General features: G+C 41.7%; 1 protein-coding gene across 6 annotated transcripts in view; it reads left to right on the forward strand.

The window, feature by feature from the left end:
* The window catches only part of Dapk1 (death associated protein kinase 1), a 200,739-nt gene that overhangs the window by 145,864 nt on the left and 36,688 nt on the right, over positions 1-18,187 (forward strand). For all 6 annotated transcript variants that reach the window (XM_047524293.1, XM_047524289.1, XM_047524294.1 and 3 more), the window contains 2 exons: positions 7,203-7,301; positions 10,720-10,797. In XM_047524293.1, the coding sequence (XP_047380249.1) occupies positions 7,203-7,301; positions 10,720-10,797 (177 nt within the window). The remainder of the gene's footprint in view (positions 1-7,202; positions 7,302-10,719; positions 10,798-18,187) is intronic.

Genomic DNA, 18,187 nt, shown 5'->3' on the forward strand with positions numbered 1-18,187 from the left:
TTGATAGATGATTTTGCCATTGAATTGAGCTCAACTAGAGTGAAAATCATTAATTAATTCTCTATTTTTAGCCTCTTGGAATCAGTGGCAAAATTCAGACCCTTTTGCAGAATCTATTTGGAGCAGAAATGTGCTGGTTATCCACAGCTTTACATTATGGTACACTGCAGACAGACTGTAGGTGGACTTCAATGCTCAGATCCTTAGCATACCATGGCTTTGTGGGTCTCACACCTTCAGTAGGGTTGATGTCATCCTTTATCTTAGATCTCTTTCTGTTACTGTAATAAAATATCTGAGACTGAGTACTTTATGTAGAAAAGAGGTTTATTTATTTCACAGTTTTGGACCCTGATGTCCAAGATCAGAGGACCTATCTGACTTGCCTCTGGTGAGGGTCTTCTGGCCAGATCATAATATGGTGGATGTCATCATGGGGCAGGAGTGAGAGAGAGAGAGGTCACATGGCAGAGGGAGGCAAGAGAGGAGCTGACTGCTTTATAACAACCCATTACTGTAACCAGTCCAGTCCTTTGAGACATAACTCTCTACCCAGTCACAGGCATTAATCCCTTCTGAGGGTAGATCCTCAGTGACCTAACCACCTCTCACTAGACCCTATCCCTGAAAGTTCCCACTGCTTCTCAATACTTAACAGGGGAGAGCAGAACTCCATCACATGAAACTTTGAGAGACAAAACTATATCTGAACCTTAGTACTCTTATTTTTCTATTTATTTTTTCTCACCCCCCCCCCCTTTTTTTTTAAGAAAGATAATGGAGACTCTAGAGAAACTTGGAAGGTGTGCAGGAAAATAAAGGGAATGCATTATTTCTTCACTAAAGCACATCTAATCCACTTTTACATAGGTTCATTCAAGTAGGGCACTGTCAGCGTGGATATGGAATGGTAGCATCCACATTCCTCAAGCAGACTGTCATTCTTTCTTCAGGGTGATGTTGTCTTACCTCCTTCTCGCTAGATTATATTCCCCCACAGATAAATTCTACCTGTCACCAGCATGTGACAGGACCTTGTCACTATCTATGATGCTTACTACAGTGAAAGACATTAATTCAGTTTTCATTATTCTCATATGAAGGTCAGGACAGTAACTGTTTAACACGACCATGTTGGAGATCACACATGAGAGAAGGAAGGGACCCCGCAGAGTGCATTGTCAGGGGTGTGTTATCCTTACTATTTGTGTCTTTCTGGGTTGGCTTTCTTATAAGCAATGACATAGAAAGCAGGTTGCATGCACAGACAGACAGATACACTTTGATGCAGAGAAAACAGGTTGCACAGACAAACAGATGCACATATTCACAGAGCTGGGAGTGTGAGAATACCATGACCATCAAGTGTTGGTTAATTAATACACTTCTTGGTTAGTGCAGTGCTAGCACTCAAGAGACTGTGGATATCAGCGTGGATGATTCTGTCCCCTAACTGCTTTTATGCATTCAAAAGTAGCAGTCCCTCACTTTGTCTTCATTGCTGGGACAGGGTTCTTAAGGTGCTGTGGAAACCCAGAAATAACACTGTGAACACTAAAGAAATCAGAAAGTTTTACAAAGGTGGTAACTTAAAATGGCTAGGGCTTTGACAGGTGAATAGGTCAGGAAAGCTGATTTCAGACAGAGGAAATCATGTGTATGTGTTGGTGACTGTAGGTGACATGACAATAGGGGACACAGTGTGGCTATTTAGAGAGGAGGCAATGGGGGAAAGGAACAATCTTATGCTAGAAAGAGACATTGGGTCCAGATAGCAAAAGGCCCGCAATATAGTGCTAAGAAGTTCAAGTTTTATTCCATCTAAAATTGGGGGCTTCAGAACTGTCACTGTCATTTTCTCATTATTATATTTCTCTTCATTGTGTCTTTTCTATAAAATTATATATATTTTGTAACCAAAAATACATCTTCCTTATATTTCATCCCTATCTTCAAAACCTTCTGTTTTCTTTCTCACACTAACTCCAGGATATTTGAAAACTTAATATCTGCTTTCTAAATCACTTTAGAGATGATAGTAAACAAAAGAAAAATGTGTGCACATATTGCAGCGTCATTTATAGCAGCAAGGAGTTAGAACTCCCTGAAGTGTCCGTCTTCTGCAGGCTGGCTAAATGAATCATGACATAATCCTGCACTGAGTATTATTTAGATATTCAAAAAGCCTATATTAGATTTTAGTTACAGATACAAAAAAGCATCTACAATCTATTGTTAGTTGAATACAGCAAGTGACAACCGAATGTAGAGTATGATCACGTCTTGGCTTTTAAATTGTTTATCTCCTACTAAAGATTCATATGTAAGAATTTGGAAGGAAATGTTCAGTAGGGAGAGTTCTGAGCAGGGGAACTTGGGGAGGAAAGATGGAGTAGGGCTGAGAATTTTCTACCGTATATCCTTTCATATTGTTTGGATATTTTAAATGAACACGTTTTGACTTGCTAACAAAAATTGAGATGTAAATAAACAGCATAAAACAGAGATTCCCAAACTTCATCAGATCACAGCATCCTTAGCATCCCAGTAATTTTTATTCCCCCTTCCCCAAGGGCAAAAGAAATGCCACACAGTTCTATTAATTAAGTAGTTTAGCCCCCAAAATTTGGCAGACATTGAGAAAAATAAAACATAAATTGAAAGAAAATACTTTTATTTTATTCTTACATAGCCACAATTAGTCAAAGGATGTTTGTGCCTGTTGGTACCACCCGCCTCGTTCCCTGCTCCATAATGATTTTCTCAGGATACATGTTTATTATCCTAGCAACCATCAACCTCTTGCAAAGGTATGATGGCATTGAAAGGAAAGCTTGACTAATGTCAAGACTCTTAAGTACCTCAAGCTAGTAGTTCACTTGGTATCTGAACCTGGTAGCTCCAGCAGAAACCTAGAATATTCCTCAGCACCCCTGTGAATTCACTGTTCTGCCCTGAGGTCCTTTGGCACGCAGTATGGGAACCACAAGCATATCAACAGTGGGCATGCCCTCCATATTTCACCTCAGTAGATTGTCTTCAATCGCTGTCCTTCCATCTCCTCTTCCCTTGCTGTGTTTAAATTAGAACTATGATGCAGCTATTGCTGGGACTTTGGGGTTCTCGCACCCTGCCAGCACAACAGGAAACTTTAGTTTCCTGCTCTTTTATCCTTTGAAGTTGTATTTTGAAGTTACTCTTTTCTTTCTTTTTTTTTTTTATTGTAAACAAATGGGATACATGTTGTTTCTGATTGTACATGGAGTAACAGCGTACCATTTGCGTAATCATATATTTACATAGTGTAATGATGTTTGATTCATTCTGTTAATTTTTTCTTCCCCCCACCCCTCCCACTCCTCTTTTCCCTCTATACAGTCCCTCCTTCCTTCATTCTTGCCCCTCTCCCACCCCTCATTATGTGTCATCATCCGCTTATCAGTAAGATCATTTGCCTTTTGGATTTTTGAGATTGGCTCACATTGGTTCCACAGTCTGGCTATTATGAATTAGGCAGCTATGAACATTGATGTGGCTGTATCTCTGTAGTATGCTGATTTTAAGTCCTTTGGGTATAGGCCAAGGAGTGGGATAGCTGGGTCAAATGGTGGTTCCATTCCAAGTTTTCTAAGGAATCTCCACACTGCTTTCCAGAGTGACTGCACTAATTTGCAACCCCACCAGCAATGTATGAGTGTACCTTTTTCCCCACACCCTCGACAACACCTATTGTTGCTTGTATTCTTGATAATCACCATTCTAATTGGGGTGAGATGGAATCTTAGTGTAGTTTTGATTTGCATTTCTCTTATTACTAAAGATGGCGAATATTTTTTCATTTTTGTTGTTTGCTTGTAGATCTTCTTCTGTGAAGTGTCTGTTCATATCCTTAGCCCGTTTGTTGATTGGGTTATTTTTATTCTTGTTGTACAGTTTTTTGAGTTCTTTATATATTCTGGAAATTAGTGCTCTATCTGAAGTATGAGTGGCAAAGATATTCTCCCACTCTGTAGGCCCTCTCTTCTCATTGCTGATAGTTTCCTTTGCTGAGAGAAAGCTATTTAGTTTGAATCTATCCCAGTTGTTGATTCTTGCTTTTATTTCTTGTGCTATGGGAGTCCTGTTAAGGAAGTCTGATCCTAAGCCAACAAGGTGAAGATTTGAACCTACTTTTTCTTCTATAAGATGCAAGGTCTCTGATCTGATTTCGAGGTCCTTGAGCCATTGTGAGTTGATTTTTGTGCAGGGTGAGAGATAGGGGTTTAGTTTCATTCTGTTGCATATGGATTTCCAGTTTTCCCAGCACCATTTGTTGAATGGGCTGTCTTTCCTCCATTGCATATTTTTGGCACCTTTTTCTAGTATGAGAAAATTGTATTTATTCGGGTTTGGGTCCGTGTCCTCTATTCTGTACCATTGATCTACCTGTGTATTTTGGTGCCAATACTATGCCGTTTTTGTTACTATTGCTTTGCAGTATAGTTGAAGTTCTGGCATTGCGATACCCCCTGCTTCACTCTTCCTGCTAAAGATTGTTTTAGCTATTCTGGGTTTCTTATTCTTCCAGATGAATTTCATGATTGCTTGCTCTATTTCTGTAAGGTGCGTCATTGGGATTTTAATTGGAATTGCATTGAATCTGTATAGCACTTTTGGTAGTATGGCCATTTTGACAATATTAATTCTGCCTATCCAAGAACATGGGAGATCTTTCCATCTTCTAAGGTCTTCCTCAATTTCTTTCTTCAAAGTTTTGTACTTTTCATTGTAGAGATCTTTTACCTCTTTGGTTAGATTGATTCGCAAGTGTTTTATTTTTTTGAGGCTATTACAAATGGAGTTGTTTTCCTCATTTCCCTTTCAGCTGTTTCATCGCTTGCATATAAAAATGCTTTAGATTTATGCGTGTTGATTTTATAGCCTGCTATTTGACTGAATTCATTGATGAGGTCTAGAAGTTTTCTGGAGGAGGTTTTTGGATCCTCTAAATATAGAATCATGTCATCAGCAAACAGTGACAGCTTAAGTTCCTCTTTTCCTATTCGTATCCCTTTAATTTCTTTAGTCTGCCTAATTGCTCTGGCTAGAGTTTTGAGGACAATGTTGAATAGAAGTGGAGAAAGAGGACATCCCTGTCTTGTTCCCGTTTTTAAAGGGAATGGTTTTAGTTTTTCTCCATTAAGAATGATGTTGGCCATGGGCTTAGCATAAATAGCCTTCACAATGTTCAGGTATGTTCCTACTATCCCTATTTTTTCTAGTGTTTTGAGCATGAAGGGGTGTCGTATTTTGTCAAACGCTTTTTCTGCGTCAGTTGAAATAACCATATGATTCTTATCCTTAAGTCTATTGACATGATGGATTACGTTTATTGATTTACGGATGTTAAACCATCCTTGCATTCCAGGGATGAACCCCACTTGATCGTGGTGCACAATTTTCTTAATATGTTTTCAGATACGGTTTGCCAATATTTTGTTAAGGATCTTCGCATCTATATTCATCAAGGATATTGGTCTAAAATTTTCTTTCCTTGATGTGTCTTTTCCTGGTTTGGGTATGCGGGTGATATTAGCTTCATAGAATGAGTTTGGTAGGTTACCCTCTTTTTCTATTTCCTGGAATACTTTGAGAAGTATTGGAATGAGATCTTCTTTGAAGGTCTTGTAGAACTTGGCTGAGAATCCATCTGGTCCTGGGCTTTTCTTGGATGGTAGGTTTTTAATGGCTTCATCTATTTCATTACTTGATATTGATCTGTTTAAATTGTGTATGTCCTCCTGGTTCAGTTTGGGAGGAGCATATGTCTCTAGAAATTTGTCAATGTCTTCGGGAGATTTTATTTTGTTGGAATACAGATTTTCAAAGTAGCTTCTAATTATGTTCTGTATCTCATTGGTGCCTGTTGTGATATTTCCTTTTTCATCATGAATTTTAGTAATTTGAGTTTTCTCTCTCCAACGTGTGGCTAAGGGTTTGTCTATTTTGTTTACTTTCTCAAAGAACCAACTTTTTGTTTTGTCAATTTTTTGAATTGTTTCTTTTGTTTCAATTTCATTGATTTCAGCTCTGGGGTCCTGGTGATAGGTTGCAGTCAGTTGGTCTGGGGGTCCTGGTGGCTGGGAGCAGTCAGTCGATGTGAGGGCCCTAGAGGTAAGGAGTGATCAGAGGCGGGGCTCAGTCAGTCCCACCAGGGGTCCTACGGGGCCTGGCTGTTGTCTCAAAATGGTGGCAGCCACGTGTAATCAAACCTGCAGGTACTGTAACAGTGAACTTCCAGGCAACAGCAGGCAGCTGGTGCTCCACTGGCGGTTGGTGATCAGTTTGCTGACTGTTGTCGGACGATTGGGAGGTGAACCTCGTGCGTTGGGTGATGGATAGGTGTAAGGCAGGCAATGGAAAGGCGAGAGGCAGGCAAATGGTGGATGATAGGTGCCTGACAGTGAGCAATCTGCACTCAAAAAAGGCGTCAATATGCTGGCAGACTGCAGGTCATACAGCAGACAAATGAGGTAAACACCAGGGAATTGATAAGTAGCAAAAACTGCCTCACAAAGAAACAGATATCCTCTGCTTGAAACTGGAGAATATCATGCTAAGTGAGATAAGCCAATCTCAAAAAACCAAAGGAAGAATGATATCGCTAATAAGTGGATGATGACACATAATGGGGGGTGGGAAGGGTTAGTGTTGGGGTTGGAGTTGGGTTTAGGGAGGGGGGCAGGAATGGAGGAAGGAAGGACTGTATAGATGGAGGGGAAGGGTGGCGGGGGGAAGGGAAAAAATGGCAGAATGAATCAAACAACATTACCCTATGTAAATTTATGATTACACAAATGGTATGCCTTTACGCCATGTACAGACAGAGAAACAACATGTATCCCATTTGTTTACAATAAAAAAAAACCAAAAAACAAAAAACAAAAACTGGAGTTACGGAGTGACAAGGAACGCAGCCTCCCTCTAGTCCACCACCTTGGATTCCTCTGAAATTACTCTTTAAACAGTAAAGTACTTGAAGATGTTCTGCCTGGCTGGCCTGCCTCCTCTTGCCTTCTGGTAGGCCCCAGATTCCCCTACCTAATGTGGTCTCCTAGAATATACTCCCTAGGCATTTTCCTCAACAGTTACAAAATATGAACCAAAGGGTCTCATGAGCAACAACCTTGAGGTTTCTTTTTGTTATTTTTTTCTCTTCCCAGTATGGGCGAACTCCTTTGCACCTTGCAGCCAACAACGGGATCCTGGATGTGGTCAGGTACCTCTGCCTGATGGGAGCCAACGTGGAGGCGTTGACCTCGGTGAGTACTCCGGCTTTTAGCAGGAGAGAGCTGTTGGAAACTTCTGCCTCAAGGGTGTGAGGGGAAAGGTATTGCTTGGCAACTGCATTCTAGAGCAGACAAGCTGCTATTAAGCTTTAACTCCTCCGCTGCAGTTACATAAACATTTGCCCACACAAACTCAGTTTAATATCTGGTTAATGTTTCATCCTATTCTCATTTCAACAGGCCCCACTCTGCCAGAAATTCCCACTGGTTCTCACTGGTCTTTTGTTTTCCCTGTTACACAACAGTGCTGCTGTAATTTTGATTAGATGTTTCCCTTTTCTAAATGCTCATTCTCTACCCCAGGGCACTGGATGCCCCTGTTCCTTTAGGAGGAGCTAGAGGAAAAAAGGGCCCTCCTAAAGGACAGGGTTGTAGTATTTTCTCCATGAGGCCAGACTGCCATGAGGCAAGGAGCTGTTCTCTACCACTTAACGAGCTCACCTCTGCTGCCAGGTCTCCAAAATAGTTTTAAATATGACTTAGTTCTTCTCATTTTTCACTCCCCAGTTCAGACCTAGTACCTCTTAGCAGAAGAAAATCCTTTGATTTACATTTCATGAAATACCAAAGAGGGACAATAGTTAAGATAATAAGATGATGTCTTCTTACTGCTGTGAAATATTATCATTTGAGTTGTTGATGGCCCAGCAGTAGGTTGACTGTCTCTTACATGGGAGAATCCTGAAACTCACGGATTAAAGCATTGCTGACATAAAGTAATTCTCCAAGATCAAGTGTTATTTTAATATGGTAGCCCATATCAGACCCCTGAGGATGGAAGTAGAGCTTCATTTCTTGAAATTCATCAAAGGGTTGGCAAACCATGATCTACAGGGCCAAATCCAGCCCTACCTGTTTTTGTTAACATGTTTCATTGAACCACTGCCATTCCCATTCATTTAAGTTTTGTCTCTGATTATACATGGTACAATATTAGGGATGAGGAGTTGCAACAGAGACCCTATGGCCCACAGATCCTAAAACATGTATGATGTGGTCTTTTATAGGAAATGTTTGCTGACCTCTGTAGGATATTGCCTCCCTGACTGCATTCATGTTATTACAATGTCATTTCTTTTTCGCAAAGTAGTGAATCTGTTGTGTGCATTGTTGACTCTGAGTTGTGCTTTTTCTGCAGGACAAGTTACTATAAATACTCTGCATGGGATTGGTCCTCTTCTAAGGGTACCTCCTAACCCATTGCAAACCACACATGATAAAATCTACACTACCCTGCTGTGCATGGACCAGGGTCTGATGCTCCATTATTAATCCCACCCAAAAGCTCATCCTCAGCTTCTAGTACTCCTTCCACTGGTTCCTGGGTATTCTGCTAATGAAATGTCACTCAGTGTCTCATTTACTCATTCTACAAACACTCAGCATATACTCTCCAAGGCACGACTAACAGAATTATAATAGCAATGAGAGGTATGTCCTCTCAGAAGCTTCTAGAAAATGAGAGTCTTGAACAAAGAATTCCAATAACTCATCTATAGTCTCTGAGTGGGACAAGTGTGGTGACAGGAAAGAGTGGGTTTCCAAGGGAGCGGAGGGGGTCAAAACCTCTCCCTGGAGGAGCCATTACCTGGAGTGGCAGGAAGTGGGCAGAGGAATGTGGAGAGCATGGAGCACTGTGAAGAATTGGGGGAGCACAGCACAGAGAATCCCTGGGCAGGTGGAGGAGTGAGCAGGACTGGAGTGTGCCCTGCTTTTTTGGCCGGGGAAAGGGTGGGAATCTTCCTCTTACAGCAGGGGACCGCCTGTTACTATTTTGAACAGGGAGGGGTATGGTTATTCAGATGGGACTTCTATGCCAAATACATTGCCAAGAGAAATAAAACCTGCTAAGTCTGTCTTTGGTCCTTGCTTGTCCCCAGAGCACCAGTCTTAGACCATCTTCTGAAGGTCCCAGTCACCCAATTCTCTTCCTTCAGACCTGTTCTTTTTCTTCCTCAGAGTCCAACCTCTGTGAAGGCCTTCACTTATTAGTAAAGGAACCAGATGGTTTGGCATGAACCCCTCTTTGGGAATGTCGTATCCCCTAAGCCACCTAATTCACCCTAGAGCAAACTGGAGGCCTTTACCCGCTTAGTTTAGAAATTTAAGAAAAGACCTTGACACATTTCAGAACTTTAAGGAAGCAGAGAGAGCTGGGCAGTCCTGCTTGGGAAGCATCCTTCCTCTGGAGATCTGAGTTCCACCCTCAGCCTGAGGCAGGGGTCCTCAGCCTCGCAACTTTGCTCCCCAGGAACACTTAAAACTGGAGACATTTTTGGTGGTAACCAAAATCAGAGTTGGGGGATGCTACTGGTACCTTGTGGGTAGAGCCAGAGACGCTACTAAACATCCTTCAGGGTGCTGGACAACCTTGATAACAGAAAATTTTCTAGTCTAAAATGTTACAGTGCTGAGATTGAGAAATGCTGGGCTAATGGGACCCCATGTATGTCTCAGAGAGTAAGTTGAGTTGAGGAATTGGGAGGTTTCCAGGTAGACAGATTTTGGGCATTCCTATGGTTGTACAGGGATGACACTTTAAGTAATATTGATAAATACTGATAAAGAAAAAACAAGGTGAACTTTATTTGAAAATTGCTTCCATTTGAATTTTGAAGGATCTCCAAAACTGCAACAGAACATCCCCCTAAGCAACCATTTCCCTCTTGGTGTTGTGGGCACAGTGACAGCTCCCACCTCCCAGGAGTGACGCCAGGGATTCATGCATGCAAAGCAATGAAAACTGGGTCTGGCATGGCTTACCAGAAGGTTCTCAATAAATGTTAGCCCTTATGCATATTCATGGTATAGAAACAAGTAAATTCATTCAGTATGAAACTTCGGCCCTGTGAAGTCTCTAATTAAAAAGTAAGCACCATAGTGCTGTGGGCCCTTAGGTCCTTGTTGTATGTTCACCAAAAATCTTTAAATCAAAATTGTTTGACAAAGCCTTTTCTTTGGAATGCGCAGTGATTACTGGGAGCTGGCATCGTATGAGTGCGCGGTTTGTCTGTGTGAGGACTATAAGACATTAGCTTGCACTAACTAGAATTTAGCACCTAATAACATTCTTGGTCATCTTCCTGATTGGAGAGGGGCTCAGGATGGAGTAATCAGCCAGCTAATGTGTATTGATTAAAGCCCATGGTGGTTGAGACATCTCCTTGTAGTATCCCAAGATACCACTGCATACTTTGTTTCTGTCTTATCTTTTCCTGGGCAACCAAATAAGGATTCCCCATATAAGGAAACACTCTAGGACATACTTTTTGTTTACCTGATTTGGTGCAGATGCCTGTTACTTTTCTACCTCAGACCCACAGATCGGGTGTGTGGAAGATACATACAGCTTTGTTTTGCGGAGAAAACAAACATAATTTTTCTCCAACAGGATGGAAAGACAGCGGAGGATCTTGCTAAGTCAGAACAGCATGAGCATGTGGCAGGTCTACTTGCCAGACTCCGAAAGGTGAGAAATTCTGTTTATCTATAAGAAATTCCACTCTATCTATCTATCTATCTATCTATCTATCTATCATCTATTTATTGTGGTGATGGGGATCAAACCCAGGGCCTTGCGCATGATAGGCAAGAGCCCAACCATTGAACTACATCCACAACTCTCTACCTGTTCTTACTTTAAAAATTCCCAGACTTTTCCCTTGTTAATTATTATGATGAACAGAAGGAAGCTTTGGACATAGGTTTTTAGCAAGAGCACGATATAAATGCATAAACTCCTCATTCAATTTCTTTTCCTAAAGTTGGACTTCAAAAATAATTTAACTGTTTTAATTGCTGTGTCTGGTCTCTCCTCCCTGCTGTGTCTGGTCTATTCCCTGTATTAATCACCCCCTACCCGTGTCAAAAGTAGAGGGGAAATGAGAAAGATGACAGCTTTTTTTCCTTTGTGTTTTGAGTTCCCAGGAATCACTTATGCTCCTATTTTTCAAACATCATTGCTCTGAGGTTTACAGAAACATGACAAAAATAAATGCAGATGTACCCTTTGCGGCCCACCTTATAGCAATTGCAAGAGACTTCAAAATAGTCAGACCATTTAAGCTAGGAACCCTGTTGAGAAAACAAACTGTTGTATGCACAAAATGTTCACTTTGGTGTTATTTAAATTGAATAGGTCTTGGCTGGAAGAGTTAATGCATAGAGAGCTCCTGGGCTTCAAAGTAAAAGATAAATTCTTTGCACATTATAATTCCTACTATGTTAAAATGCATAGAAAGAAAATAACAGTGATATCTTTTGTTTTTGCTGTTGTGAGTTAACATTTTTTAAAAACATTTCTGTATAGCTCCAAGTTTCCTCTAATGATCACAAAGACAATTTTCAAAAAATGAACTTTCTACAGATGATTCAGTTGATTTCTTGAAATGGTATTGTGCAAGACTTGCTCTGGATACCCCATAATGTTGCTGACATATAGCTTGAAGAGTACCTGCTGCAAAGTTTGCTGTCATACTTTTGACATCTGCTACAAATTTGAATTTTCATAGTTGTCCCATGGTATTGGGGGGAGATTGTAGATTGTAGTAGTTTCTTTCCTTGCACAGAACTTAGATTTGAAAAGAACCAACTGTCTCAAGTGCGTATGTATATTTAAAACCACTTGGAGTTGACCTGGTGGAGAGAGACTGTCATGGGTCATTATTTTCACACCCTTTTGCTTTCGATGCTGTGAGGAGTCACAAAGGTACCAGGTGGATGTTAGGTCAACCCCCAGGCCACTGGAGTGACTCCATCTACCCTCTTTTCTCAGTATTCAAAAAAGAGAGAAGTCTAGAAAAAATTCCCCAGCCTAACTCACCTGTTCATACAGGAAACAAGTAAAGTCATTGCCAGCTCATGCAGTTTTCTTGCTCCTGGATTGTGGGCTGTCCTTTTGTGAGTGACAATTTGGACTAGAAAAACAGGGAAAACCTTTTATTTATAAGCAAAATAAGGCAGGGGTGAGCAGGTCATGATGAATAATGAACTTTTAACAAAAAGTTCCCTAATTTTGAAATTTATCTTATTGATGCAGTGTCAGCAGCCTAATAGAACACAGCCCAGGTCCTGGTTTGCAGCCTCTGGCTTTTACTGGATTATATAGTTGGTAACCCTATGTCTGGGTGTAGAATCTTATGTTTAGAGATGGACTGTCCAGATGTAAGGACTGTTTTGAATTGGTTACCCCCTGTTCACCAATGAAGATGGATGCCAGGTACCTCCCACACTCCTATAAACCCAGTGACTCAGGAGGCTGAGGCAAGAGTATCGCAAGTTCAAGGCTCAGCAACTTTGGGAGGCCCTGTCTCAAAGTAAAAATGACTGGGGATGTGACTCAGTGGTAAAGTGCCTCTGGGTAAAATCCCTGGTGTATACACACACACACATACACACACACACAAAAAAAAATAAAAAATAAAAAAGGAAAAAGAAAGGTAGGCTGGTTTTTCCACAGAGTGGATAAACACAGATTGTTGACTACTCACTACTGGGTCTCTCTAGGGTTCATTGGTAAAAAGGCACACTTTGCTAAGACAGGAAGGGGTTTTTTGAACAGGCTTACCACTTTCATCACATATGTAAATACACGTGGTCAGGTATTCTCAGATGCCCAAAATTCCACAAAGAAAGATTTCAGCCCCACTGCAGGCCCTGGTCTAGCTGGGGTTCCTGAGGATTAGTGTTGTTCCTTCCCAGATGTTTGCTGGCCCTTGCTCAGCTCCCACAGAGGGTAGTACTTTTTATACACTGGCAGTCTGGAAAATGCAGTGGCCTCATTCATTCTTGGCCTGGAGTGCTGATTACCATCTCAGAAACTCTCATTATGGAGCAGGTACCCATGGGAACGGGCAGTCAGCTCATCTTTTAAGCAAAAATCAGCTGAAAAACTATGACTTCCAATAATACAGCACAGGAGACACCTTCCTTTGGGAGAGAGACAGGCATTTTATAGCACTCTGTTATGTTTTGCTGCCCATCTCCTCCTAGGAATGGTCTGTTCTTTTATTTAAAAATAGATTGTCAGGCTGCTTGCAAACCCAAATGTTCATGGCAATGACAAATCTGAAAAAATGAGTAAAATGCTTAGGGAAAAAAAAAAAAGACATAAAAGGAGGGCATTGAAATAATGCCAGGTTTGGATTGGATTGGTGGAGTATAAGGTCTTTCTCCCTTAAACCTGTTTTCTGCACCATACTTGGATTACTTTTGTAATTAAAACATAAGTAAAAGAAACTTGTGACGTGCTCCGTTCGTGTATTTCAGGAAAGGTTGACTGTTTTCTAGCTTATAATTTTGTGTTTAGTGTGAGATGGGTTCCTGTATGGTTCCAGTTTCTTCTATTGATTGTTGCCATTGTGCTTTTGGCACCTAGATTTTGAAAAGACCTTTGGGAGGGAGAATATTACACAATTTAGTATTTTACCATTATCCTGGATTTTTCTCCAAAGGAAAAATCAAAGCAAAGAACATTAATTTTAGTGCTTCTGATTGAAGGACATCTTTCTTGCACTCAGAAACCAAGGAAAAGTACCCCATGCCTTTTCTCTGTGAAAGGCACAATATAGGCTCATAGCTACTAAGAGTGGAGACTCAGGTGTACAGCAACCTGGGTTCCAGTCCCCTCCTTTCCAGGCTCTTGCTGGGTGACCTAGCCAGTTGCTTACCAGCTCTTTGCCTCTTGTCTCCTTTTGTCCAGTAGTGTGAGTGTGATGCCTCCTCCTGGTATGGTAATGTGAAGGTTGAGTGGGTTAGTTATAAATGATGTGCTGAGAATGGCACCTGCACACATAAGTGCCATGTGTTTGCAGTTTTGTTTGGTCCCCTGCAAAGCACTCTTGGATTGGATATTAAGTTGTGATAATTGTGGTAGGGACCCAGCAGATTCATCTGTGATAACAATCATCTTTTAACTTTCAGTATGTTTGGCCAGCACTGTAATTTTACAGTATCCCCAAGATTCACAGTGGAGGATGTTCCTGAGGGAAATCTGGCATCAAAGAGGGTGAACAACATGATGATGAGTGCAGAGCTGCAACTGGGACTTGAGGTAGCAATCTCTGCTTTTAGTGCCCTTTCAGCAGGCACAGGGCTGCTGTGGTGTAGATTCCTTGCCAGTGAGCACAATTAGTCTTTCCAGACTCCTTGCTGAGCTTGTACCCAACAGCCCTACCTTGAAGCAGATCACAGATCACCTCCCAGAAGGGTGGGCCAGGCTTCTGTTCACTTCTAGAAGCCTTGTTCTTTTGTACTTGTTTGCCTTCACCTTCCTTCAAATCACTTGATTTCAAGTTCCTGATAAGCCAGAGAGGAGGAGTGATCTGCTGAGCATTTCTAATTGCATTCTATCTTATTTCGGTTTTCTTTGTTGTTTGAATATTTTTAGAAGCAAGTCCCAACATAAATAGCTAATTGGCACTTAGGTGCACCTGGATTCTGGAATTTGACTGTTGGAAATGATTGAGCTGTCAAAGCAGCATCTTTGGAGACTATAGGGGAAGGACAGTGGTAGGTTGCTGTGGAAGCAGGCAATACCTGCTGAGAAAGCCAAGGCAATATATAATTTGCAGTTATAATTTAGGTGACCTGGAGGAAGAGACTGTTCACAACCAGGATACAATGGGGTTCCAGAAGGGAAGAGAATATTTCACACTTAGGATCGCTGAATACCATTTTTTTGGGTCAATGACATTTTTCCTTGATATTTTCCAGTGTCTCTTACCAGGGTGCCATTGATGTTTTGGGTGGTGGGAATGTCTTATCTTTAGGATATTTCTGGTTCTTATCCTCCAAAGCATCTAATAGCATTCTTTCCCCACCTTCATTGTGAACATGAACAAACAAACAAAAACAAAACAACAAAACAAAAAACGTACCTCCACACACTTTCTGACACCCCTTCTGCTGGTGCTACCCTCTGTAAGTCACTACGGATTGATCCAGAACACACTCATGGGAGAAATCATTATCAGGGAAAGCCAGGGTGTCACTATTCCATTTGGTTTCCATGTGGGCCAATTATCAAAAGCAGTGCCTCCTATATTTTCACCTCTCTTCAGTTGACATTGCTTAAGAATGTATTTTTGAACATTTCTTGTGTTTGACTTCTGAAAATGATAAACAGGTCCTTTTTTTTTTTTTAACCTGCCAACGGAGGAAGTCAGGAGAGCAGGAGAGGTGATTTCCATCATTAGACAATGCAAGGGCTGACCCATGGGTTCATAGACTTTGTAGCCAGTATATTCAAGAGACCCAAGTAAATCCCCCACCCAACTTTGGGTGGTATGGGATCTGAGGGATGGCCAGGGCTATGGAGAAGGAAGAATATAGGGCCAGGCTGAGCTGTGTAGTTTACTCTGGTCCATTTTAACATTGAGTGAATTGGAGCAATGGGTACTGGAACGTGTGGTTCTGTCCCTGAGAATGGTCTGTCTGCATCTTTTCCCAACTTGGTGACATAACAGTAGGGTCTTGAAATCATCCCTGGTGGGAGCATTTATTCCCTAGAAATCAGCAAATCCTGCAAATCAGGTTTCCCATTGAGCTAGCTTACCAGGACACTCATCCTTGGGTGTTTCTAGAAACCCCCACAGTTATACTCTGGTAGTTGCCACCTTATAACACAAAGGATGTTCTCCCTTCTACTCTATCCTGTGCAGCTCCTCCCCTTTCAGCCCTCCAAATGTACTCAAAACTACTGTTGCTTACCCCAGCCTAATTCTTCTAGAAAAAGAAGGGATTCCTGACACAACAGGCAGGGAGAGGGCTGCATTTAGTTTGCACTGGCCTCCATTTTTACTAATTCTGTCCCTGAAAGTCCCATTCTTATCTGATGTTAAAATAATAGTTTCAGGGTTTTGGTGACTTTGCTTATTTTATTTTGATTGTGGTTCTAATCAGATTTTCCATAAGCTGATATTAATGTAGTTTACTTCTGCTAAGCCTAAGCCTAGACGGTGGAAAAGTGCCCAGGAATAGTTTGGAAAATAGGACAATGTTGGGAATTGCCCAGAATTAAAAATTCACCATGAGTAAATTGCATTTACACTACTAGGAGCTGCTGCTCCCTTCCATTCGTTCTAATTGCGTTCTGCCACATGTGGGAGCCACATCACCTCTTGGTGCTTATATGGGTTTCCCAGATTGTGGATGGTTTTCCCTGTCACCCTGCAGGGATTTAGTCACCTCTTCTGATGAGAAAGTGAAAGCTAAATTGCCAGAAGAAAAAGGTGCTGGAAAAAAGGACACTATGAACCCAGAGATTCACCAGGATGAAAAGAGCAATGCAGTTACCTAATAATATCCATGTACACATGCATTTAAAAGATAACCCAGTGTCTGTGGTATGCCAGCCAGATCTCCCCAGGACAGAGCACTGGAGATTTCTCCAGAAAACACAGAATACAGTGAACACAGAGAATAGAAGGGAAAAGATCTAGTCAGTGAACAAATAAGAAAATGACAGTATGAGATACATCAGGGGTTGGCAAACAGTGGCCTAGAATCCAAAGGCCGTCCACCACCTATTTTTGTAAGTAAAGGTTTATCAGGACCTTGCCACAACTCTGAATTTACTCATTTCTGTGGCTTGTTTGCATACAGGTCAGAGCTGCAAGCGGAACCATCTGGTCCTTTACGGAGAGAATTGCTGCCCCCTAGTGTATATGCTTTGCAGGGGATTAAATAGACAAATGAATTGAGATGCAGTTGGGGCGGAGGGTGTTCAGGGAGCTGTTTACCTGGCTGATCAGCAAGCCTGAGAGAACCCCATCAGAGGAAGGGTTGGAGAAAGAAGAGGGAGTAGGGGATACAAAGGGCCTGGGGCCTGAGGAAGTAAAGTTTCTTCAAAGGAACAAACAGGAAAGAAGTTTGACTGGGCCAGGGCCAAAGCTTGAGTTTGGTGGCGCAGACAGTGAGTGCTGCCTGATATGACTGGAGAGGCAGCACAGTCTACAAACCTTGATGAGGAGATTGGTTTGGCCCAGCATTGTGAAACACGGAGGTGTCAGATCTGCATTAGGTTTAGAAATCCACTCCAGCTGTGACTGCAGTGTCAGGAGGAAGAGCAAATAGCCCTGGTAGGAGGTGATCTTGGAGACCAGGTAAGATGTGTAGACACTTGGCTGAGGAATGCCAGGGCTCTATTATTATAAAACCTTGGGCATAAATACAAGTGGAAGCTCACATTCCTGTGTAGATTCTCAAAGTGAATGATTAAATCTAAGAGAAAGGTGAAGCCTAAAAGTACACCTTCATGACTACCTGGAAAATTCTAGTTCAGAATTCTTCACTCATAGTTAGGAACTGTTTTCTTCCCAACCCAACCCAGTCTCTTGGTGTGCAGTGAGGAGGGCTACTCACACCCTTGGACACCCCAGGCCTCATGTGTGTTCCAATCACACAGACTTCAGGGGACACACACACAGCAGGATATTTCAAGGCATGAACCAAAATTTAGATAGCACAAAATTCCCAGCTGTCCACTCTCCCAAGGGTGTTTGTAGTGCAAGCTCCTACCTGGACGCCCAAATCAACCCAGGTCTCAGGGTGGCGTGGCTCCTTGATAAATTTTAACCATGGGTGACTTTTGTGTACCCTTTCAAACAAATTAATATACTTAACACCTTGTAGAACTACCCTGGAGTTTTCCCTCTTGAGTTGGAGACTCTGGGGTTGATGAAAACCACCTTCCCAGGGAGAGGACTCAGGGCTTTACTGTTCCTTTTGCACCACCTAGTGGCAAGGTACGAAAGTGTACCTGCAGCCTATGAGGAAGAGATTTCAGAAACATATCATGGAAGGCTAAATCAAATTGAGTTGTGTTATATTCTCCAAGGTTCTCAGAGGTCTTGGATTTC

Source organism: Sciurus carolinensis, chromosome 14, assembly GCF_902686445.1.
Source record: "Sciurus carolinensis chromosome 14, mSciCar1.2, whole genome shotgun sequence".
NCBI classification, from domain to species: domain Eukaryota; kingdom Metazoa; phylum Chordata; class Mammalia; order Rodentia; family Sciuridae; genus Sciurus; species Sciurus carolinensis.